This window comes from Lagenorhynchus albirostris, chromosome 6 (assembly GCF_949774975.1).
Source record: "Lagenorhynchus albirostris chromosome 6, mLagAlb1.1, whole genome shotgun sequence".
In the NCBI taxonomy this organism is placed as follows: domain Eukaryota; kingdom Metazoa; phylum Chordata; class Mammalia; order Artiodactyla; family Delphinidae; genus Lagenorhynchus; species Lagenorhynchus albirostris.
Window position 1 is genome coordinate 88372657 of NC_083100.1, and position 27329 is coordinate 88399985.

Here is a 27329-nt window from a genome sequence, read left to right on the forward strand (position 1 = left end):
ACCACCAAGGCAGTGTATAAACAAGATTTTTACATACTACCTTCCCATCTGATTTGAATTATATTACACCACTTTAAAAGTAAAAGCAAAAACAATTTTAGAAATTAAATGGGAAATATACCTATCCTACTATATTCTACTCATGCATATCCTATTCTATGTATCATTTCCCAGTTGATCTTCAAGATATTTTTGCTCGTTATACGCTTTCTAAAATTTATATTGACTTTCCATTGCAACCCAAATTAAAAATAAGTTTATCATCTTGACATTATATGACTTGTGTAATGTTTTCTCAACCTACTTTCTCAGCTACTGCAAGCTCTGTGTGAGTTTGAATCTAGTTCTTTTTACTTAGTAGCTTTGTGATCTTAAGCAAGTTACTTAAACTCTAAATAACTTAGTTTTCTTACCTATAAAAGGTGGGTAATATTAGCACCTGATTCTTAGAGATGTTGTGAGTATACAATAAACTGATAAAGATGAAGCTAGCTCCTAAAATATGCTCAAAAAGTTTACTATTGTCATTATCATGATGAAGTACTCGCACCACTAATGCATGTTGTACCCTCAGAAACTGAAAAACTGAGGTTAGTATCTTCCCAACACATCTTAGAGTCTTTCCCACATATGTGCTTTTGTCAAAGCTTTGTTTCACCTGACTTCCTTTTTTTCTTCTTCTTCAACTTTTTTTTTTTTAATCTCTGCATGTCCAATTCCTGTTCTTCCATCAAGGCAAACCTGAAATCAAACGTCATCATCATTAAGGAACTTTTAACTCTATTAAACAGATACGTTTTTGTACATTTGTGATGCTGTAACAATACCACAGACTGGGTAACTTACAGATAACAGAAATTTATTTCTCTAGAGGCTGGAAGTCTGAGATCAGAGTGCCAGCATGGTCTGCTGCGGGCTGTCTTCTGGGGTGCAGACATATTGTATTTTCACATGGCAGAAAGTGCTAGGGATCTCTCTAGAGCCTCTTTTATAAGGGACTTATTCATAAGTGTTCCAGCTTTGGGACCCAAGCACCTCCCAACTGTCACCTCCCAATACCATCATCTTTGGAGGTTAGGATTTCAACATAGGAATTTAGGGGACTCAAACATTCAATCATAGCAAGATATATCTAAACATTCTTTGGAACTCAATGTTACTATACATGTTTTATGAAAGGTACCAAACCTGACTTTAAAAATATAGACTTTTATAGATATTTAGAGATGTATATATATGTATATCAATTTTTCTGTTAGGTATATCTTTCTTGAAGACAGACTGTCCTGCTGATCCCCTTCAGATACTAGTTGAATACCTTAGAGCTATAAGTTCTAAAAATAAAATAAAAAATACAATAAAGCATTTTCATCCAGTCAATTGAGTTTAGTATAAATGCATTGTGACAATAAAAGGTAGTGCTAAGATAAATTACAGTATAGTTGTAGTAATTACATTTTCTTGCTTAGGTGAAAACTGTTTAATGCATTTTAATGTTCCCACATTTGATTCATATTTTACTTTTTCTTTTGTAAAATCTGATAAAATAGTTTCCTCTGACATGTGGCACAGCATGTACGTATTCTAAATATCATTCAGCTCAGTAAAGAGATTTTTCCATTGACAAAATAGTTGAGGAAAATGGAGAAACAAATTTGGCCATATACGTTTTGGAAATGAAAATATTCCAGCCCTGTATCTTTTTTTCACTTATATGGTTAACTTTATCCACATTTTCAGTTTGGTTTAGTTGACTTTGGTCTATAATTTATTATATTATTTGAATAATGCTTTTTTTCTCTTTTTTAAACTAGATAATTTCCTCCTAGTATTTCATATTCAACTTTTTTTGTTCATTGCATAATTTTAGAAGTTTTCTTTTCTTTTCTTTTAAATTTAGTCTCTTGATACAGATTGCTCTTCACTTTCGTTGCATATAGTTACACTTCACTTCCTATGAGGGTTTGCATAATTTTTTGCTACAAGTTGTTATCATTCTTCTCATTTCTAACTTCATCATATTTTCCTTATTATTAAAGACTTTATACATTTGTATATGATAAACTAAAAATAAAATTGTTTAAATTCTTCTTCAAGTTATTTTAAGTTTGTATTGGTTGAAAACCAATTCTTTGGGCTGTACAGATAACAATTTTCCCTTTTCCCATGCTTTAGTCTGGCTCTTCATTTTATATACTTTACATGGAAGTTACCATTTAACCTTTTAAACAGTTGAACCTCATTCTTTTTTTTTTTTTCTCATCTTTGAAATAACAGATATTGAGGTGCACCTACCTAACTTCATTCACTGGAGATAATTGCTCACAATTACAGGATTAATTAGGGGGAATCAGAACACAGTATAACTAGATAATACATATTTTTCTATGTGTGTATGTGATATAGATACATTTATTATGTACATAAATATTTATTAGGCTTATATTTATTTTTAATTATCTGAATCCACAATTCCAATTACTTAAAATGAAACTAGCTGAATTAATATTCTTAGAATTGAATGGAAGAATAGGGAGTTTAAATGAAGCTGTAAAAATTAGTTTTATTCACTCTGAAAACATTTATTTAACATCAACTATATGTCAAAATCATATTATTATAAGTATATAAAAACATTTTTAGTATATTCTTGACTATGAGAGGAGAAGGATATGTTTGCAAGGATATGGTTATAGTGGCTTGGAATTTAAAGAGATATTTTTATGAATCTAGTCAAATGAGATATTTCTTGTTTCCAAGCTTCTCTTTTTAATTCTCAGTTTTCTAATCAGTTTTAAAAATTATGACACTGATTAATATAACATGATAGGAAAAAAATCATGTTCTGATTATACACATCTCTATAACTGTTTGGGAGAGAAAATACTCTTTTTTATGCTGTTGACATACGGGTGGGAGTGAAGAGAATGAGGACAGTTTTCCTCCTCCAACATGAATCAGTTGACAGCCTATCGTAGAGGTTTATTCAACTTAAGTCTTGATTCTCTAGGCCAGAGTGTTGACTGAGTGCTTTCTTGTGTTCCAATCTCTTCTATGTGGAAGGTTAATATTTATTACTTCTCATTAAGTGTTGATGTAGACAACCCTTTGACTGAAGTCATCTGATGTGTTTTCTAACTGTTCCTTCAAGGAAACTGTTCACTGACTCTAAGTGTGGCATCTGATATGAGCATCACATTTATTCTTATCAGTGTTTTATCATTATTACCCAAGCTAATGATGATCTTCGCTTGGCATGTGGAAGCATATGGTAATAATGCCCACTAGAGAGCAGTGTAGTGCGGGTAGAGATGGATAACCTTTGTCAGGCCTCTGCCCCCTTTCTTAATGAAGTAGGAAAAAAAAAAGATTTATATCCCTAGCCCCTGATGATTTTTGTGGGTCCTTGTGTTTCAGTAGCTTCTCCCACTCCCATATCAGGCCTTATGTTTTATTTGTCTTACGTGGGAAACCATAGATAATAATTAGCAGAGACACATGAGTATTACTTCAGTAAAGTACATCACAACTAACACTAGAAGTATCCTTCCTCCAGTGTGTCATTTGAATTTTAAAAGTCACTATTATTATATCAAACCATGTCAATTTATGAAGCACCTGACTTTCTCTTTATTGGCTTTCTGTTTATCTGAAGCTTTAAAATCAGTGGTTGATATATTTTGCATTAAGGTAAGCAACTGACTCGCTCAAAAAGCAGCTACAACAATCAAATAGATTGATTAGCTGTGTCCAGTAAGCATTGCCTGTGTTGACCATTAATTTATTTTTATCTCAGTTTCTCAAGAGAAACTCAATGTTCCTTCATATTCCAGCCTCTCTTCAAAGAATGTTTATGACATACTTAAATGTACTGACTGGTAGGCAGTTTAGAAATTGTTGTCTACATCTGGACTTTGTATAAGCTTGGCAGTAGTGGTTCATTTTTGAATGAGAGCTGATTTCACTAAAGGTCATTTTGGCTGTCAAATGAAGACCATAAGCACTGACATTAGTGTCAGTATATCTTTGTTAACCTGATAACACAGCTGTCTAAGACCCCTTCCTAACCTGAGAAATCCATCCATGATCCAACAGGCTTCAGGAGTGCCAAGGTCAACTGGAAAACAAACAGAGCTAGTACTGTTGAAAAGAGACCAAGTTTAGACTTCCACATTAAGGAATGGCAAGGGCACGTATTACATGATTCAAGATGGCTTTAAGAGATTGAGAGAGAGCCAGCTGGCTAACCAAGCTCAGATATAGTCCCTTGACAAGGTTACATAAGCAGAGACAGTTCACAATTTTACTGATTATTCTAAGAGAACTCTCTATTATGGAAATAATATTAGTATTATTGAGACTTACTTTTTGTTGGTTTTTACCAAGCAGTCCAGGGACAAGTTCACTTCTCCACTGGGAAGAAACTGTTGGGCTATTTAGTTTATAATCTCACTGAGGTTGTACTGTTGTTTACTTTTGTTTGTTTTGTTGTTTTAAGATAAAAAAACATTTAATGCCTTTCTGAAGGCAGAGAAGAATCCTATGGCTTGATTGAAGTAATTTCTTAGGAGTAAAAATTCAAATACTCATGGAAGGCCTTAGGATGTGTTTCAGAGTTGACATTTTAGGCCTGTGAGGGAAGACCCAAAATCATCTTCATTGGACAGCTCTTCTGTTTGAAAGATACACAAGGAGCCTGATATTCCTACTTCCCCAAGAAATGATGAAGACCATTAAATAATGTGTTCAAAATGTTACATGTTTAATTATATTAGCCGTAGCATGTACATTTGCTTTTCTCCTACCATTACAGTGCTCAGTATCAGTGTCTTGAATGATCTAATAATGTTTATGAAATTTTCTGAAGAGACAGTATTTCTCTGGATTCTATCCATAGGTTAAGAAATCCAAATTACTTTGTAACGTTTCACAGAATGTCTCTAACAAACTCTACTGTGTAAGGGTTCCATGTATCCTTTGGTCTTATTCAGAAAATTTGTAGTGAATGGCCAATAGGTTCCAGATTTTTTATAAATGCTAGAGATAACATCAGCAGAAGTAGAAGAATACACCAGAGAAATAAATAAGATATATACAATGTATGGTAGTGATAAGTGAAAAATAAACTCGGGAAGGTGTACCGAGAGTGTAGGGGCTTGTAGTTTTTTACAAGATAAAGTGGTAAGAGAAGTCCTCACCAGAACGGTGACATCCAAATAACACCCAAAAGGAGGTCAGCATGTCAAGTCGGCCATTCTGAAATATGATGATTATTCTAGGAAGAAGGAAGAGCCTCTGAGATGGCAGCTTACTTGGCTTGTTCACAGAACGATAAGAAGACCAGTATGTGTGCAGCAAGATAAACAAGGGTGGGAGTAGTAAGGAGATGAAGGAAGCGAGGTCAAAGAGTAATGAGAATACACATCAGGTAGGGCTTTATAAACCATTTTAAAGGCTTTGAATTCCCTCTGATTGAAATGGGAACCCTTTGAGGAACTGGGCAGAAGACTTGCTTCATCTGTCTTAACATTTTAAGGATATGACTGGCTATTGTGTTGCCATAGACTCAGGAAGAGGAGGGCATAGATGGAGACAGAGAAACCAGTTGGAAGGCAGTTGTAATGATCTGGTTGAGACGTGATGGCAGCTTGGGGCAGGATGGTAGTAGGAGTCACTGATGTGTTTGACATCAGAGTCAAAGAGATTTGTTGACACGATGGATGTAAGGCAGCAAAAAGGAGAAGTTAGAGGTTTCCAAATTTTCCCTATTCCCTAATTAGCACGAAAGCTACTCTGAATATGATTATAGAGCTAAACTCTTTCAACACTAATTTTACATGGGCTTTTACTGTTAACTTTATATGTTAAAGGTGTTGTGATTCTGGTCAATTAGTATGTATTTACCAAAAACTCACCAATCCTAGCACAAGCAAAGATGCATTGTTCCAACAAGTGGTAGTAAACAGGTTTTTTACCTCGAGAATCTTATTTTCCTGACTGTAGAGAAGAAATGTGAAAGGAACTCGTTCAGTGACCATGATCTAGTCACTAAGGAAATGTGTGATTGTTTGGCTCCAGGGGTCAGTCAGGGAGCCAATGAGCCTGAGGTCACAGGTGCTCTTTGTATGAGGCTGTGAGCTTTGCATGTTCCACTCCAGAGAATCTATTTCTGACCTCCTACATCCACTTCAAAAAAGTGTGCCCTTGCTCACAAGGGAAGTCTATAACACTGTATGGAGAGGTCAATCCAGATCCATCATCATTGCTAGAAAAACAACTCACAGCATTTCTTTTATTTACCAACAGTGAAAGCAAATAGCATTGTCCTCATATTTAGACAACAGATTATGACTAAGGAAATCAAGAATAGAAATGCTCAGTGGACTATGTTGTCCTTAAAAAAATGAAGTGATATACTTACTGAAGCATATCCAGGTTACTAAAAAATACTTTTGGCAAGGAATTTTTAAAATTGTAAAGATGCATTAAAAATATAGGATAACTTTTAATGCCAAATTATTTTTTAAAAAGTGACTCATTTACTGAACTCACTTTCCTCTTTCTGTTTTATTCCAGAACCTACAGATAGGCCTCCTTTGCTGTTAATTGCAAATTCTGAAACAATTGAGGTTTTCTATCTTAATGGAAGTAAAATGGCAACCCTGAGCTCAGTCAATGGAAACGAAATTCATACTCTGGATTTTATTTACAATGAAGATATTATTTGTTGGATTGAATCGCGAGAATCTTCAAATCAGCTCAAATGTATCCAGATAACAAAAACAGGAAGATTAACAGATGAATGGACAATCAGTATTCTTCAATCCTTTCACAGTGAGTTTCGATTTATATTATATGCCACCCTTTAAGGATTTCATTTGCAGACCAGTAGACAGGATTCTTAGATTTTCTAGCATAGCTAATGGCTTTTGGAAAGCTATATATGCAAGTATGAATGCACTTAAATAAGTATATTCCCTACGTGTTTTGCATATACACACATATACACAAGAATTGCACTGTTTATGTAAGCGGTACATTGAAGGGTTAATTTTAATTCTTTCTTTAATGCTTATTGCAGATAAGAACTGTGATTTTTCACTGAATGATAGTTCACAATGTGATAGTGAAGGTAGGATTAAAAAACAACAACCACAACCAAAAACAAGAAACAGATTTGATAATATAAGCTCTTCAACTGTAGTGTTTGTTAAAATACCTTGAAAACTATAAGTTTTATGCTAATTGGTAACAACTACCTGTGTTTGTTGACTTTTTTCCTAGTAAATCAGAGTTTTTATAATCTTCTTCCTAAAGAGTAATTTGTAATTTGTGATTCACTTGATTTCTCATGTCGGAAATTCACAAACTATTAACTGTCTTTCTCTTTCTGTATATCACATTGTCACATGCACATACATTCCCCCCCTCACTATTCTGCTCTCTACCCCTCCCACATGAGAGTACAAAAATTTATTTGTGCTTGCCTGGGGAAACAGTATGCATGAGAATTTCAAGATGTATTCATTTATTTTATGATTTATAGAAAAAACTTATTCTTATAAATGCTACCAATATAAAACTTGGTAGAGAAATGAAGGAAATGTACAATCAAGAAGAAAAAAAAAGAGTGCTGTGATAGAATAAATTTAGTTTTCAGATGTTGAATGTTTGGTGATTTGAATTCAGTAATCATATTTTATTGATGTTTGTGATGTACAGTTTCAGGGACTGGTTATTGATCCTTATTAAATGCAAGAAAATAGTACTATGTAATGTTTGAAAATTATGATTAGATTGAATAAAAACAGTGGCAAAGATTGTAAGAAAAATGGAATATGAAGTGAACAGAAGTAAATGTTTAACAAATAGAATCCAACATTTTGAAGATTTTCTTAACATAATTAAAATAATTGATAAGGTCATTTATTGTGACAGTGGACCAAAAATGCCTAGTGAAAATAGTGGACACTGTCTATTTCAAGGATTCCATGGAGAAATGATAATTCATAATAAACAGTAAATAACTATTGGTAGTAGCACAAGGAATGTTTCTGTGTGATTTGAGTATTTCAGACATTGGCTCAGCCAGCAGTTGAAAATCATTTGAACAAAAGACTCTGGTTTCTGCCATGTTAGTGATTACCTTAACTAATCCAAATGTATTTCTCCCTAACAATGGAATACTGGCAGTCAGATTGCTAGAATATTCACTAGGTCATCGGGTAAAATTATTTTCCAAGGTTACTTAAGCAACTTTTTTTATACATTTAATATGCCCTAATAATAGTAGTAATCCTTTCTTTAATATGTATTTTTAAACAACTTTAATAGTACATCTCAGATTGGTTAAGCAACTCTACATTAGAATATTTGTAGAAAATAATTCAGAACTTAGATTTCATGTGATTTATAAACAATTCTTGGCAAATCTAGAAAAATAGAGATTGATTTTGTTAGGTAGTTCACTAAAATGATGAACAGACATTCATTTTGAACTATACAAAATTAATGCAATGGAAACATCTTAATTAGAATAAATAGTTGTTAATGAAGTCGGATTTAAGCCATGCAATTCCAGTCACTTTAGAAAGAAGTGATTAAATGTGTGGAAGTAATACAGTGATGGGAGTGGGACAGAGGTGTGAGCTGGGCTGGGCTCCTCTATCATTGCTTGTAAGCCATGTATTTTATCAACATGTCACAGGACAGCTTCCAATGGACTGTGCATTCACCATGACAATTTGTGAGTTGATAATGAATTTTGAATATTCTTTGCATATGTAATTACTTAAAATCTCTGTTGTACCATATAAGCAAAAATAATGAACTGATGGGAGTATGCCTGAATACCTGTCACTAGCCACTATTCCAGAGATTATCTCTTTAGGTTTTCCTCCCTCATTATCTTTAGATACTTTTCTCTGAATTTACCTGAAGAAAACATTCTTTTTTGGAAAAAAATAAAACTTTTATTTTTCAAAGTATTACTATGAGGAGAATCATTACAGGTCAAACCGACTTGAATTTAAATTTTACATAATATTTTAGTAAACATCTTATTGCAATATTAAAATTTTTATGGCATATCTCATCTCACTGGATACCCACCACATCTCTGTGGAGTATGCAGGAGAGATACTCTTCCCATTTTATAATAGACACAATTTTAACTACAGAACTAAGATGTGTTAGGCAATATTGAATGGCTAAAAAGAAGGCAGAGATAGGACATCTAAATCCTATGTTCTTTCTTCTACATTAACAAAGGCAAATACAGGTCCCTTCAAAGAATTTCCCAAGTCTAGCACAAATAATCATATCTACAACTTATTAAATGTGCTAAAAGACTACATGCAATAGGGAGGCATTATTAGTCCCCTTATGCTGAAGGGAAAAATCAAGACTCTGAATTTGGGCCAGACTTCCTAGCCTTCGCTACACCGCACTGCCCCAGGGGTCTCAACTTTTGTTTTTCATTTCAGACAGCCAAAACAATCAGGTACACTAACATTAGTAACAGTGGCTCACAAAGACAGTGTCTACATGGGAGAGAGGTATAAGGATCTTGGAAGGGGGTGAACAAGATGAGTTGTACCAAGGCCATGTCATTTGAAAAGGCCCAACACATGATTCTGATATGGCCACCTAGGGAGGCCTACCTTTAATACTGAGAATCATGTCTAAGCAATATTGTGAGAGAATGAGGAAGACTGATAATAATGTGCTCAGTAAACTATATTGACAAAAGGAACACTGGGGAAAATGCTAGAGATTATATTTTGAATTGAATTCATTCTTCTTTATAAAGATACTTGATATTTATTAGCTAGTATTTTTGCCTGAAAGTTACAAAATACTAGATTTTGAAGAAAATTTTGGAATTAAATGTTTTGTAAGCAAAATTTGTTCTCCAGGGATTCACGTAAAGTACATTTACGACAACTAATTATTTCTCCCAAGTTTTTCTTAGGGAATACTGTGGTAGGAACACAGATACCTAAAATCAGCAAAAATGATGGGATTCCTAACAGTAGTGATGCTCAGCTATTTTCCTCAGGACAAAGTGCACAAAGATGATTGAGACAGATAAGATTATTTTCTGGGTGTATCCCTTATTAAGGAAGATGATTCAGGACCAATTGTTCTCTTCCAGGTATATAGTAGATACTTTCATTCGGTTTTTATGTATATTCAGTATTCTGCAAAATTTGAGTATCACTATTAGGATTCTAATTTAGACTTAACCAGCTTGTCTTCATCCATTCATGGGCTCAGCTACAGTCTAGCATAGCGTGCCAGGCCAAAAACTATAAAGGATTGCTTATTCTTTATACACTTTGCTTCTGAATTATCCCCATTCACTGGCTTTTATCTTTCTTTTATTTGGTCTGTTTCGATATCAGCTTAACTCATTTTCCATTTGAACCTCTGCCTTGATCCTTGATTGGATAATTTTTGGATTCACTTTACCCATGTCTTTTCTCAACCCTACTTCTTTCTCTTGAGTTAGCAATTCTCTAATAATCATATAATATTAATAGATGACATTTACTGAATGTTTATTTTGTGCATTAATAATTATACACATATACCTATCACAAAAATTGTATATGTATACTGTATAAAATAGTTTATAGATAAGACAGTGAGCTTAAATAAATGTAATACTTTTTTAATTTAAAGGAAACCTTGACCTCTTAATCTCAATAGATACTGAGTAATGGCCTTTCTTAATTGTGCAGTATTCCCTATTTGCTTCTACCCAGCCTAGGAATTTCATAGCCTTCAGTGCTTCACAAGCATCCTCCATCAAGTTATGACTGGACAAAAATGACCAGGCTGTGTCCCTACTGTAAATACAAGCATAGCAGGCATAGTCTTGGGACAAAATAACCAACTTATAAGAGTAGAAATGCTAGATTCAAATAGTGTCAGCTCACAGTGAGTTTGCACTTTACAAGATGATCATGGAACTTTGCAGCAACATCCTAAGATTACACAGTATCACAGAATGGTATAATCATCATAGAAACTTGGCATGCAGTATTTAAGCATGTGACTTGTAAATAAAGTATTTTTATGACCTTTCCTCTGCAATTATCTTTCTCCATCTGATTGGAGAAAAGTCATTCACATTGTTTTAATTTGCCTTTATATGATTACTAGTGAAGTTGTCCACTCCATTGTGGACTTATATGTTCACGTCAGTCTTGACAAATCTGCTTGAGTGATCGTAATGCTCCATTGCTTAAAATTAAAATACAAAATATTCAGGGGCTTCCCATTTATCTAAGGAAAAAATGAAACTTCATTTTACGGCTTCTCTGCCTCTACCTTGCCTCTGCCCACTCAAATCACATGTTCTACCTAAAAAAAAAAATACTAGCACTTCCTTTAATGCACTTTGTTTTCTCATTTCCATGTGCGTTTGTATATGCTGGTTCTTCACCATAGGCCATAGTTGTCATTTCCTATAATCAAGTGTCTCTTACTCATGTTTTAAGGTATAATATCCTTTCCAAAAGTTTTTCTTTTGAGCTTAGCAGCCCTTCCTATGTGATCCTGGGACATCATAGTACAAATGCATTATATTTTATTTGTGTGTTTACCTGTCAGATTACCAAATAAAGGGTAACTACTTTAAGTTTAGGATGTGTGTTTTATTCACCTTTGAATCAGATTTCAGCCAAACGCCTGTCTGTTCTAGAATAAACGTAGGTAACAAGTAAAGGATGAGGGTGGAGAATTAGACGGGACAAGGGTAAGACCAACTTCTGGAGAGACCATGCCAAATCACTACTAGAGACATGGGGAAAACCAGTCTGCATTATGGCTAAGTAAGATCTTTTCTGTATCTAGATAATAGCCTCATGTGAATCTTGGTGTTCTTGAGATATAGGTTTGTTCAGCAGCTATTGGCTTTTATTTGTGTTCAATCTCTGACTTCCCCAGGGTCAGTAAATTTGCCTATAGATTCGTTTTGGAACCTAACCTCGATGACAATGGAAAAAACTTGATCCAAATCTGTTTGAGTCTCCCCACCCCCCAAAGCAGTTGTAATTAAACATTATTGGAGCCAAAGGTCTTAAAATAGAGGTCAATTAATTCTTAGCACAGGAACAAAACAGAACAACACATCTTGTAATCTTAACCTTTCTCCTCCCCTCAGTCTGATTAGACATTTTCTTAAGAAGGAGGTTCTACTATCTTATATTTAGGTCCTTAGATGCGTAAAACAGTAGATGTGCTTCCCATCTCAGTCCTGTATACTTAGTTATTATCAAGGTCCCAAATGTTTTTGGGGTAAGCAGTAAAGAGCAAAGTCAGGATGTTCTTTGTATCTCTCAACCTCTGAGAAGCCCTGTTAATTACCTCCACCCTAGAAATGTATGCATTTAATTCTTTGTGAGAGATGAAGTATGTTCAGCAATTAATCAATTTTGGTTTTAGCATTTCATTAGAGAAAGTTCAAAAATTGGGCAGCTCTGAGCTCAGGAGAAGAGGAAATGGTGATGACCATCCTAATCTTATAAATTAGTGAGATTTGTTTTATTAAATAAAATGAAAATGAGAGACATAAAAGGAAATGAAAGAAAATAAAAGAATATGTTCTGATCTATATTTCCCACTCCAAAAAAAAAAGTCGTGTTGTTGTTTTAGCTGTGTAGAATCCAGACTTTTTGATCAGCATATTTTGTGGACATCTAAATTTTGCACAAAAATCTTGGCTATAGAAACTAGTCTTATATTATTCCCTAAGAAACAGCTGAGAAGAATCCAAAACACATCATCCATATAAGAAGGATATCATAAGTATTTATTCTCAGAGATGCATTTTTATTTAACTGCTGTTTGATAAGCAACTGGATGTTTTATTAAACTCTTTATACTTCTTAAAAGTTCCTCATCTTTTATTTAGCATATTTATATGGAAACATAAAAATCACTTTTTCTGAGACATGGCTGCTGTGTGTGTGTGTGTGCATGCATGTGTAGCTAGTTATTACAACACATGCTTGCTGGGATCTGGAATTTTAACAAAGTGATCAGACCGTCCACTGAGAACTCAAAAAAAAAAAGACAGTTAAAATTAGCAAAGATGTTGATCTGAGGACATATTTCCAGAGAATTTTTAAAATTCTTCTGATACCATATGCTCAATGTTGTAGGCATTGTATTAAATTATTCGTTAATTTTTTATATTAACATTACATAAATTTATACTTTGGAATAAGTAACCTGTTCTAATTGACAATCAGTACAGAACCATAAAATGCCAACCCGAATGCCTAGAAAAGAAAAAAAAAAATTTAAGTCTGCGTACTCTGTTACTCTACAAATTGGTCTTTATTGTTAGTTCAGTTGCCAGGCTGGAAATAACTCAATTACTATATTATTGTCGTTTGGCGACATACTTGAAATTAACCGAAGCAGAAATTAGAGATGTGCTAAGCTTCAATTGTTCATATTCATTTTTTCTATGAATTTGATAAAATATATTTCACACACACTAAATATAAATATACTCCCCTCCAAATTTTGCTGTTTGCCATGTAGAACTTTTAAATCATTATTCTCATAGTATGCTTTGTCTAGATCCACATTTCTGTTTGTTTTATTAATGGATTTTAATTATCACATTTCTGTTTATTTTATTAATGGATTTTAATTATCAAAGTGGAAATTTTTTCATGATCCCATTACAACGCCATATACCAGGTAGAACATAATGTTTAGCAGTTTACTTTATCTACCAACCTGAAACTTGGAAAGTAGGATGCTCTTTTCATCGTGAATAACTCATGAAGTACATTTGGAATCCATGATGTATACTCATTCAAACTGGTGTTTCTGTCTTGGTCAACTTTATCTTGGTAGAAGAGAGAAGGAAGTAAGGGAAGAAGAGAAAAGATATGGAAAAAAGAGAAATTATCACTTTTTTGGCAAGTAGACTAGTAAAATAATTTCTGACTTAATATGTATTTGATAATTTTTCACTTTAAATATAATAGTATCATAGTGTACTTTCCTTTTATTTTGTTTTGCTTTTTCTTAAGGGATTTATGCCAAGTAAAATGAGCATTGTTTTCTCATATTTCTTGGGCATCAGAAGGTTTTAATCTTGTCAAGACATTTACAATATATTAGGAATTTATCAAATCTAAAGGCCGTGAGCAGTAGGAGACAAATTAAGCAACGTAACTAAGCAAACTGGCGTGTATAGGATTTCAGTTTTTGAATAAGATTCTTGTTTTCTTTTTTTTTTTTTTTTTCAGGCTGTAACGTCTGTGACTTACAGATTTTCTGTGACACTCGGCTTTGTATTTTCCTCACCGTGGTATTTGGGATGAGTTGATATGGTCCTAGCTCTGTCATTAACTAGCTGTGGGACCTTAAATAATTTTAAAATGAAATCACTTGTTCACACAATAGCTGGAATCCCTCCCAGATCTAAACATACTTTCCCCTTCCATTCCCTACTGTTTGATATTCTTGTTAATTTGCAGTATGCATGTGTCTTTGTGTGCATATGTGTCTTCCTCTCGTCTACTTTTTTTTTCCTCTCACCTAATTACTCACAATAGGTATATTTTAATCATTGTATAGTACTGTTCTCTAAGATATGTTCCTTGGGACACAAGTTTTCCTGGACATTCTTGGAAAGAATGAGTTTGTGGTCAAATGAGTTCAGGAAGTTTTGCATCTGTATACCCTTATTGGAGATTTATATGTATATTAGCCTATTAAAGATTCTGTGGAGTCCTTCTGTAAAGTACCTATTTTACTTTGTTTAGCTCAGGATTTCTTTAATTTCCTTGAGTACTGAACATTTTATTGGTATTTTTCTGGGTATGTCTGTGAGTGCATTTCTATGGGTGCTTGTTTCTAATGACATGTTATGAATATGTTTATGTGTCTAATACATATTAACACTCCAAATATCTAGTGTTTTATATTATCCACTTTGAGAAATATTGTTTTAGAGGTCTTATGGAATATCACTCATATTGTATCCTCCTACCACTTTTTACTGTCTCTGTGGCTAAACCTGTAAGGTCGGTGTTTACAAGGAGATACAGAGAATTACCGTAATAACAGTTTTCTGGCTATCTCTTCCCAAGAGCCCAACTACTTTTAGTTTATACCCAGAGGGTTATGAGAGTTATAGGATCCATATACCACAAGCCCTGAGACTATGGTGACAAAACCAGAGACCATTTCAGAACTGGACCTTAGAGGAATTAGTTATGCAGCAAAGATTTGGTCATGTGTGAAATTCATGCCAGGAAAGAGCCTAGCTAAAAGATGACTGTAGTTGATAATGGTAACAAAGAGTGTGTTCTGGAACTAACTTAGAATTGCAGCCAGTGTCAAGTAATTCCAATTTAATTATAACAATTTTTCCATGAGCTGGATAAATGTATGGTGACAGAAACTCTTAATGGTAGAACAACAGTGTCAGATGATGAGATGGTCATGTAGATGGTGAAGGATTTTTTAACTGATTATGAAGTATAAATCTAGATTAAAATATATGTATATTTTAAATATGTATATGTATATTAAAATATTCTGTAAGTCTTTGTCATCTTTTTTTTTTTTGGCTTAGTTGGGTCTTCGTTGCTGCACGCAGGCTTTCTCTGGTTGCGGTGAGTGGGGGCTACTCTTTGTTGCGGTGCGCGGGCTTCTCATTGTGGTGGCTTCTCTTGTTATGGAGCACAGGCTCTAGGCGTGTGGGCTTCAGTAGTTGCAGCACGCAGGCTCAGTAGTTGTGGCACACGGGCTTAGTTACTCCGTGGCAGGTGGGATCTTCCCAAATGAGGGATTGAACCCATGTCCCCTGCATTGGCAGGCGGATTCTTAACCACTGCGCCACCAGGGGAGTCCAGTCTTTGTCATCATAATGACAACATTTACTTGGTAAAGTTATATAAAGTCTCTTGACAACTTTTGTTGTTTTAATGTAAAAATTAACCTATATCATTTTAATCTCGCTGTTTTAAGGTATTAGTGAAGAGATCTATCTATCTATCAAGTACAATTATTCAGTCCAGTTTCACTAAGAAAAAGCAGGTAGTTATACTGTGTATCCAAAACTGAATGGTAGGGAAAGGCCTATGTACTACTAATCAACGAGACTAATTTTCTAACAAATCTATGGTTTAAAACATGTCCGACAAATGTACTAGAGAGTACATAAGAATAACAAAAGAAATATTACTTTTTTGTGTGTGATGGTCATAAGAATAACATTATTATTCTTATAACAAAGAAGATTCTATTTAAAATTTTTATGTTGTTGGGAGATTCTATTTTGTTTATTGAAAATAACAACAACAGCAACAGAAACCTTGTGGCTTGATAGAACAGTTCAGCTTGTCTGAACTGGTCAGAATAACTTAGTATCCATATGAAACACCTCACTTGGCCTTAAGACTTAGTTTGGTTGTTTGTGTTATTTAAAAATATTTTGTTAAATTTTTTGGAGTCATGAGAGGTGAATGAGTTCAAAGTTATTATAAAATTTTAGAGCTTTGAGGATTTGATTTGTAAGAAAGGTATAACTTGAGTAAATTAGAACTATCATAGTTACCGCTACAAAAATTTTGAACTTGAAGGGGTACATTATAATTGTGCTTACTTATGCAAAACGCCATTGGCAATTACACCAGGTATTTAGATAATTTGTGCAAAAAAATGTTTGTTCCTAAAATGAAGATAATTGAGACAACATGTTCCTAATGTATGAAGTATGCAAATGATCATCTCAGTGTTACATTCCATTCTATATGTTTAGTCTGAGCTTTTGTTTCTGAGACTCTCAGTTAATGTCGTTCCTCCTATGTCCATGGGATGATATTCACACAATATACATGGAGTATCAAGGTAATTATTTTGATAAATTCAAGCTGAATCATTTGTGTTTTTCAAATTTGTTCTCTTAAATTATGGGAATTTAATTATTTTTTGTACTTCATATTGAAAGTTGTACCTGATTTATTTCTAAGCACATTATATAATGTTAAAAGTATTGAAAGATGACTCTAGTCATATATATATATATATACAACAAATACTTTATTAGAGCTTTTTGAGCCTTTAACAAGACATTACTTTAAGATTAATAATATTGATATTTTGGCATGGTCATAGATTAAGTGATATTAATATGTGAAAACCAAACTTTTAAAATATGTATATTTTTCAATTCAAAATTGTACCTAAGATAAGATGGGGGTTGAGCTATTATGTAATGTATATCCCTTATATACACCTCTTAAATTCTTATAAATATGAGTTATTTCAGAATTTACTGTTGCAGTTATTTAGTTTAGTGTATGTGGATTTCAGTGTGAGTTAAATATTCTATACTTCTGAATGCTGTGAACTGTATCTTTCACCCTAAAATTCATATGTTGAATCCCTAATCCCCAATATCATGGGATTTGGAGGTAGGGCTTTTGAGAGAGATTTAGGTTAAAGTCATGGTAGTGTAGAGCTCCTATGATGTGATTAACACCCTTGTAAGAATAAGACGTGGCCAGAGTTCTCTCTCTCTCTTCCATGTGAGGTTACACCAGAAGGTGGCTACCTGAGCCATGAAGAGTCCTCACCAGACATAGAATCTGCTGGCACATTGATCTTGGACTTCTCAGCCTCCCAAGCTGTGGGAAACAGATGTTTATTGTTGAAGACACCCAGTCTATGGTATTTTGTTATAGCCTGAACTGACAGGCTGTTATATTTAAAATGAAAAGAGAAGACAGTCTTCTTTCATTCTAAAAATATAAGTATATTTCTTTCCTAATGTACCTATCTGGAGTGTCATGGGACGAATCCCCAGAAAAATAACACTCTGCCTCCATTTGTATAAGTCTTAGGTTACCTTTAGAATAAAATATCTGAGGTGGAGAACTGTAAACTCGTCATTGCTGGACTAGCTTAAATCCTCATTTCTTCTGTGTCATTCCTCAATTCAGAGATGCCCTGATATCTTTCAGGATGTCTCAGTGTGACTCCTAGAAATAATTTCCACTCATGTCAAACAAATTAATCACTTGGTGACTGGTTTTCATCATTGGATTTGACTCTTAAAAAAGAAAAAGCAATACAAAGGCATTAATTGATCTTTATTATGTATATGTCTCCACAGAACTCATACCATTTCATTACCATTATGCAACTGACCCTAACAGTAGAGTAAGTTTAATATCTGAAATGTTTGCCAATAGCAAACATGGCTGAGAAAGCATCCTACAAATATTTGGTCTTTGGGCTTCTCAATTGATACTTCTTTTACTAGGCCCAGTGCAAGTGATAACATTGGTTTAACTGAACCTCGCTTTAATAACAGAATTAATCCACTAAAACTACATCAATACACACTCTTATTCACTTACTGTACACTCGAACTCATACCTAGGGGAAACATCATTTTCTACTTGTTGTGCTTCAGATTCTGGGTCTATAACTTGGGTAGGTTAAGAGATATGACAACTATGAATAATAAACAATAAAATATAGTATATATTATATAATATGTTGTATAATAATTGAATAATATAAATATATAATAATAAGAATCAATTAAAATTCTGTTTTTTTAGAGACATGAATCAAAAGGTGGAAAGGTAATCTAAAATAATCTAATATATGTCAACAGAAGTAGTCTAGATAACTAGTAGTCTCAGAGACAAATCAGGGCCAAGGTGTCAGTAAATTCTTATTTAAAGGACAGGAATAAGAGCCACAAAGTTACATGACTCTGATGGTCATAAAATGATTCTTGGTATGAATAGAAAAAAAAGAAGGGCTCTAGAAGTCAAGATGTGGCAGTTTTAATGCAAAAGTGGTTATGGTGCTATTTTATCCTCAGTACAACATTGTCTGTTCATTCTTCTGATCTTTGCTTTATTATCTCTTCTTAGTCACTCAGGCTCACCAGTCGTCATCATTCTTCCACACTGTTATATGGCACTCTCATCCCTCGTACTACTGTTACACACCCTGGGTCTTCATACCTTCAGATTACTAGCGGCCTAATTGCCCTTTCTTAAAATTACTCCTCCACATTAAATGATACCTCTCCTTCTTGTATACATCTTTGCTGGGTAAAGGATAGTGATTTGCCAAATTTGAGCTCACAGGTAAAATCAAGGAAAATACCACAGCTGATTAAAGAACAGGGCTTCCCTGGTGGCACAGTGGTTGAGAATCTGCCTGCTAATGCAGGGGACACGGGTTCAAGCCCTCGTCTGGGAAGGTCCCACATGCCACGGAGCAACTAGGCCCGTGAGCCACAGTTACTGAGCCTGCGCATGTGGAGCCTGTGCTCCGCAACAAGAGAGGCCCGCACACCGCGATGAAGAGCGCCTCCCGCTTGCCACAACTAGAGAAAGCCCTCGCACAGAAACGAAGACCCAACACAGCCATAAATAAATAAAAATAAAAAGAGAGTTCCAATTTCAATGGTCAGCTACTCTTACAAATTCCCATAATCAGAAAATGCAAACTTAAAAAAAAAAAGAACAAAGGAGCTGTGACTTAAGATGACTCCTACACTGACTGATGTCGAGGTGGAAGAACAGATTTTAGGCAAGAGGTTCTTGAGCAAAGGTTACTTGGAATAGAAGAGCCATATTGATTTGAAAATATTTATTGGACACTTACCATGGGGTAAACACAATTCTAGGCTTCAGTAATATAGCAGTGAACGAGCCATACAGTATCCCTGATCACATGGGGCTTATTCTAGTGTGGGGAGATGGTGAACTACTAAATAATTAATTTTGATCGATATGACAGCTCCAAAAAAAAATAAATGATGGCAATGATATTGACTGGTGGGAATGAGTCATTGTGCCTGTTGGGGGATGTGGGGTTGTGCGGGGGGGGGCATGGTCTTCTCAATATGCACTGGTCAAGGGAGACCTTTCTGGGAACTAACATTTGAGCAAATACCTGAATAAGGGAAAGGGCAAAGCCATGCACATTCAGATACTCTCTTTTCTTGTACATCAGGTACAGAGGTCCTAAGGAGGAAGCTTTCTTTGCAATTCAAGAAAAATTAAGGATGTCGGTTTAGCTGGAGTAAAGTGAGCAAGGAAGATATGAGTTAAAAGGGAGGTTTAGAAGCCTTGTAAGCCACATTAAAGACTTTGAATTTTATGCTAAACACGGGGGAAGTCATTAGAGATTTTTCAGAAGAGGACTGATATTTTGGAAAACAAGAATACAGACTCAAAATTTAGAGAAAAACCTGTTGTTCACTAAAACTGTGCAGAAGAAACAATAACACAATGGAAGTTGGTAGCCCACTACACCTCATTTCCTGGGTGGCCTTCCTGGAAAATGTTACAGAGAGAAACACTCCGTAGAGTTTTGACTTAAAATTGAGCTACAGTTTAGTAAACTTAGGTATTTATAAAAATATCAGTGATGCTACCAAACGTAAGGTAGATAGCTAGTGGGAAGCAGCCGCATAGCACAGGGAGATTAGCTCGGTGCTTTGTGACCACCTAGAGGGGTGGGATAGGGAGGGTGGGAGGGAGGGAGACGCAAGAGGGAAGATATATGGGAACATATGTATATGTATAACTGATTCACTTTGTTATAAAGCAGAAACTAACACACACACACACACACACACACACACAAAATATCAGCGATGTGCTTTTGAAAACATTCATACAGGAGAGTAAATCCCAACAGTCCATCAGTTTGTTAAGACATGTCTTACCTGGCAATCAAATGTAACATAGAACTCAGACTGTAAAGAATGGTGTTTTCTTTTTTGCTGACATGATATAATTTGTGTTTTACAGTGATCACTTTGGATGCTCTGTGAAGATTGTTATAGTGCATCTAAGAAGGAAATAGAGAGTCAGTTAAGTTATTGTAGCATCCAGGGGAGAGAAGGTAATGTCTTGAGCAAGGAAAGTAAGAGCAGAGATGGAAAGAAGTGGACAGTTTCAGATGAAGGCCTTAAGATTGGCTGATAGATTTAATATGGGGTGAAGTGGGAAGAGATAAAAATAGAATGAAGGATGAATCCATTTGAGTTACAGGTTGAAAATAATATTTTGCCTAGTGGGAAGAAGACACCTCTGTGTAAACTGTTTTTGTTGTTTGGTTATATTGAGAGAATAAAAACACTGGAATATTTTCTAAGTGCGTCCACCATAGGAAATGATTGACTTGTAGCTTGAGATAGAGGAAGGAATTGAGAAATAGTGGAACCGGGAAGTTACAAATACCTGATACTGCTCACCATCCCATGTCAGAAACACCTCCTTTGTCTTTTTTCATAAAGACATATACACAGATTGTATGTAGAACTTTGTGACTACTCCTATCAAAAACTGATACTCACTTGGACTACATTTCATGTGTTTAAGAAATTGGAACAGAGCTAGGAAGAGGCAAAGTTTCCTTAAAGGAAAAGAAAAGGGCTCTGTAACATGCCACAGATTCTGTTCCTGATTAAGGGTGTACCTGCCCACCATACACCCAAATTGAACTTCTTTTTTTTTTTTTTTTGCATTTTTAAAAGCAGCTTTATTGAAGTATAGTTTACATATCATAAAATTCATCTAGTTTAAGTATAAAATTCAATGCTTTTTACTAAATTTACAAAGTTGTGCAGGCATCACTACAATTCAGTTTTTTTTAAGATTTTTAGAAATTTCATGTAATGTCTGAAACATTTATATTAACATATTTCCATACAAATAACCCAAAGAAAGTTTAGTATTAGTTGGGGTTTTTTTGTTTGCTTGTTTTTTTATACTGCAGGTCCTTATTAGTCATCAATCTTATACACATCAGTGTATACATGTCAATCCCAATCGCCCAATTCAGCACACCACCATCCCGACCCCACCTTGGTTTTCCCCCCTTGGTGCCCATACGTTTGTTCTCTACATCTGTGTCTCAACTTCTGTCCTGCAAACCAGTTCATCTGTACCATTTTTCTAGGTTCCACATACATGCATTAATATACAATATTTGTTTTTCTCTTTCTGACTTACTTCACTCTGTAGGACAGTCTCTAGATCCATCCACGTCTCAACAAATGACTCAATTTCGTTCCTTTTTATGGCTGAGTAATATTCCATTGTATATATGTACCACATCTTTATCCATTCGTCTGTCGATGGGCATTTAGGTTGCTTCCATGACCTGGCTATTGTAAATAGTGGTGCAATGAACATTGGGATGCATGTGTCTTTTTGAATTATGGTTTTCCCAGGGTATATGCCCAGTAGTGGGATTGCTGGATCATATGGTAATTCTATTTTTAGTTTTTTAAGGAACTTCCATACTGTTCTCCATAGTGGCTGTATCAATTTACATTTCCACCAACAGTGCAAAAGGGTTCCCTTTTCTCCACACCCTCTCCAGCATTTGTTGTTTGTAGATTTTCTGATGATGCCCATTCTAACTGGTGTGAGGTGATACCTCACTGTAGTTTTGATTTGCATTTCTCTAATAATTAGTGATGTTGAGCAGCTTTTCATGTGCTTCTTGGCCATCTATATATCTTGTTTGGAGAAATGTCTATTTAGGTCTTCTGCCCATTTTTGGATTGGGTTGTTTATTTCTTTAATATTGAGCTGCATGAGCTGTTTATATATTTTGGAGATTAATCCTTTGTCCGTTGATTCATTTGAAAATATTTTCTCCGGTTGTCTTTTCGTCTTGTTTATGGTTTCCTTTGCTGTGCAAAAGCTTTGAAGTTTCATTAGGTCCCATTTGTTTATTCTTGTTTTTATTTCCATTACTCTAGGAGGTGGATCAAAAAAGATCTTGCTGTGATTTATGTCAAAGAGTGTTCTTCCTATGTTTTCCTCTAAGAGTTTTATAGTGTCCAGTCTTACATTTAGGTCTTTAATCCATTTTGAGTTTATTTTTGTGTATGGTGTTAGGGAGTGTCCTAATTTCATTCTTTTACATGTAGCTGTCCAGTTTTCCCAGCACCACTTATTGAAGAGACTCTCCTTTGTCATAGATTAGTTGACCATAGGTGTGTGGGTTTATGTCTGGGCTTTCTCTCTTGTTCCATTGATCTATGTCTCTGTTTTTTGTGCCAGTACCATATTGTCTTGATTACTGTAGCTTTGTAATATAGCCTGAAGTCAGGGAGTCTGATTCCTCCAGTTCCGTTTTTTTCCCGCAAGACTGCTTTGGCTATTTGGGGTCCTTTGTGTTTCCATACAAATTTTAAGGTGATTTGTTCTAGTTCCGTAAAAAATGCCATTGGTAATTTGATAGGGATTGCATTGAATCTGTAGATTCCTTTGGGTAGTATAGTCATTTTCACAATATTGATTCTTCCAATCAAAGAACATGGTATATATCTCCATCTGTTGGTATCCATATTTAAGCTATGATATAACTCCTCCTACTTCTACTCATTTTTAGAATATGCCAAGCTCATTCCTCCTTGGTAGGCTCTGCCCCCAATTCTCCACATGCCTAACAACTTCTTGTCACACTGAGCTCAGTTCAAATATCATCCTCCTCAGAATTCCCTCTGTGATCAGTCACGGAAGTCATTATCCTGTCTTATTTTCTTCATGATGCTAGCACTGTCTATCTAATTCTACCCTTCTTGAGGAGAGGACTGTGTGAGGGATCATCTTGATCATGGCCAAATATAGTTGTTTCATCACAGAACCATATTTTGTATAAGCAGAGCAGAAGATTTCAAGACAAGTTATTTTTAAATTTCCCTGGCTTCATTTTTGAGCATTTATGGAGTATCCTTCATGATTTAGCATTAAGCTGAATTACAGGTAATTTAAGGGAACAAAAACTGTCATTGGTATAGACAGTCTAGTTTAGATATAGGTCTAAAAATAACATCCAAGTGATGGGAAGTCAACAAAATCTAATTTTAAAAATTATAGGGATTTGACTACTATATTAGTTTTCTATTTCTGCATAGCAAATTACCCCAAAACTTAGAGGCTTAAAAACAGCAAACATCTATTATCTTACACTTTTTGTGAGTCAGAAATTCAGGGAATGCTAAGCTAGGTGGTTGTCATAGGGTTTCTCATGAGGTTGTAATGAAGATGTTGGTCAGGAGTGCAGGCATCCAGTGGCTTCACTGGGACTGGAAGACTGGCTTCCAAGCCCATTCTTGTGATTATTGGCAGTAGACTTGTCTCCTTTCCTACATGGGCCTTGGCACAAGGTTGCTTGTATATCATCATAGCATAGCAGCTGGCTTCCACCAGAGTGAGTGATGCAAAGAGAGAGAGAGCAAAACGGAAGTTATAATACCTTTTATGACTTAGTCTTGGAAATCACACTGTGCCATTTCTACCACATTCTATTTATTTATTTTTTTAACTTTTTATTTTATATTTGAGTATAGGTGATTAACAATGTTCTGTGTGTTTCAGGTGTACAGCAAAGTGATTCAGTTATACATTTACATGTATCTTCTTTTTCAAGTTCTTTTCCCATTTACATAACAAATGGGATTGTTACATAATATTGAACAGATTTCCCTGTGCTATACAGTAGGTCCTTGTTGGCTATCCATTTTAAATATAGCAGTGTGTACATGTCAATCCCAAACTCCCTAACTATCCCTCCCCCTAACCCCTCCCCCCTGGTAACCATAAGTTTGTTCTCTAAGTTTGTACCACATTCTGTTTTGTACAAACCAGTCACAAAGAACAGCCCGCATTCAAGTGGAGGAGAATTAAGCTCTACCTTTTGCAAGTGGAGGAGTAAGCTCTACCTTTTGCAAGTGGACACATTTTTTAGATTATCAAAACTACTAACTTCTTATCAGTTAGCTTATATATTGCTAGTACTGTGCTATTCTCTAGTGTGTGCTCCTTATAAGCTGTCACAGAGACATAAACTAAAGTGCAGTCTTTTAGTTCCCTCTGGGAAGCAACTAATATTTGTGGAGTACCTACTACATGTCATTGTACTGGATTCTTAATGTGTGTTGTCTGATTTAATCCCCTGGCCACTTTGTAAACTGGATATTATATTTATTTAATACAAAAGCAGAGGCTTTTATGAAGTAGAACATACTCTAAGTAGGGAGTTAGGCTGAACTAAATGATATACACTGCTTTACTTTGGTATAATCACACTAGAGGCCTTTGATCCAGTTTAGCCACAGACAGGTTTTGTTGGAAACACAAAATACTTTATAATTTAAAAAACATCAGTTTACCGTATTTAGAAATTGGCAGACTTCAAATGAAGTTCAGAAATACTTATTTTGCGCTTCTCTGAAACAATAAAGCATTTCTGTATCAAAACAGTCAGCTGAAATTGAGTCTTCCTTTTCAGGGAGATGTATACATTTAAGTCATCATCTAGGTTTGTCATAATCCTTCTTAACAGGTTTTACCTATTTATATTATCTTTCTAATCTTGTGGATGTTTATATTTGCTATTTCTGGCTAGTTAAATATAGCAAATAATTAAAGAAAATTCAAGTACTCAACTTTGTCAATATATAATTTTCAAAGAGTTAAAAACATGACTTGTACAAATATTTAATGAATGTATATTAAGGAATTATTTAGCTCATTAATAAGAGAACCAGCAGGATGGTAAATCTGGTTCAAAGAAGTACAGAAAAGACTGAAGTATTTACAATCAGTGAAAGAAAAAATTCTGAATTAAGATTATAAAGTGAGATATAAAACTAGTTAATGTCATACTGGACAGTAAAACTGGGGTTATATTTACTACCTGATGGAAATCATTTGCATCTCTATTGGACAAAAATTTTTTTTAATGTCTCGGTCTACACATTAATATTTAAATTCATAGAGACTGGGACCTAATCAATATTAAATTGTAAATTAAACAAAGGTATATTCCCTAGAGGAACTAAACAGTCTTTGAAAGGGCCTATTAGACAATGGTCCAGTATGACATTAAACACACATGCAGACATTCCTTTTATAATTTTTCTTAGCAAGATTTTGACTTTGTTCTCAATTATTTTGTGGCATAAACTACTCTACTGAATAATACTTGAAGTAATACTTGAGTAGTATTATTTGCTAGAGCTGCCATAACAAAATACCACAGACTGGGTGGCTCAAAAACCAGAAATCTGTTTTCTCATAGTTTTGAAGGCTGGAAGTCCAAGATCAAGGTGCTACAGGTTTGGACTTTCTGAGACCTCTCTCCTTGGCTTGCTGATGGCCTTTCCTCTATGTGCAGGTAGCCCCAGTGTTGTCTCTGTATGTCCTAATCTCTTTTTATAAGGACATCAATAAGTTTGGTTTAGAGCCCACCCTAATGGCCTCATTTTAATATAATAATCTCTTTAAAGATTTTATTTCCAAATATAGTCACATTTTGAGGTGCTGGGCGTTAGGACTTTAACATATGAATTTGGGGGGAAAACAATTTAGTCCGTAACACTGCACATATATTGCACTGTAGTGAATCAAAAGTGTTTAAGTTCTACATTCACCAATTCTGTTAATTAATTCCTTGCCTTATGATGTGATGAAAAAGCTGATGTAACATTTTTTTATCCAATTATAGATTATCATAAGTATCTTCTTTTTTAAAACTTTAACCTTGAATTTTTAAATTAATTTCCACAGGGTAGAACTTTAAGTTTTTACACCTAACATATATTGGGTTTTAAAAAGATAAAGTTACTTATATTTACATAATACTTTAACAAGTTTCAAAATACTTTCAATATTTTTTCACTGTAATTTAAAAGTTTATCAATATTGATATTTAGATTATTTTATGATTCAAAAGAAAGTGGTCAATACTTTCAGATGTTGTAGACATGAACAGAAAAGCAAACTTGGCTTTTGGCAAGTAAGAAATCCTGAATGACCATAAAGCAGCTATTTGAAAAGAACAGTGAGGGCAAAATCCTGGGCACTTTTGGTTGAAGAATGAATAAAAGGCAACTAGAGAAACATAATAACAGGAACATATGTAATTTTTTTTCTAGTAACAGTAAAGTAATAAGGGTCTTACTAAAATTTTAGAGACGATTTTGTAATGTCGTAAAAATCTCCTAAAATGTTCAAGTTATCTATCTATCCATCTATCTATCTATCTATCTATCTATCTATCTATCTATCGCTTACTGGAACTCTTTGTTTAATTGCTTTAATTCTCTAATCTCAATAAACATCACATTAAAAGCAGATAGAAACTTCAAATATAGGAATAGGAAACAATGCCAATTCCCACAGTTACTGTTTGGCTAATTATTAGGTTCTTTAGTGAGACGTTGCCGCTTCAAACTAGGATGTTGTTAACAATACCTATTGTTTCAGTAGCAGAGCATCTTTGCAGCC

General features: G+C 34.6%; 1 protein-coding gene across 1 annotated transcript in view; it reads left to right on the forward strand.

Moving 5' to 3' along the window:
* Positions 1 to 27329, forward strand: part of LRP1B (LDL receptor related protein 1B) — a 1442028-nt gene that overhangs the window by 521030 nt on the left and 893669 nt on the right. The window contains exon 6 of the mRNA XM_060151186.1: positions 6577 to 6834. Coding sequence (XP_060007169.1) covers positions 6577 to 6834 — 258 coding nt within the window. The remainder of the gene's footprint in view (positions 1 to 6576; positions 6835 to 27329) is intronic.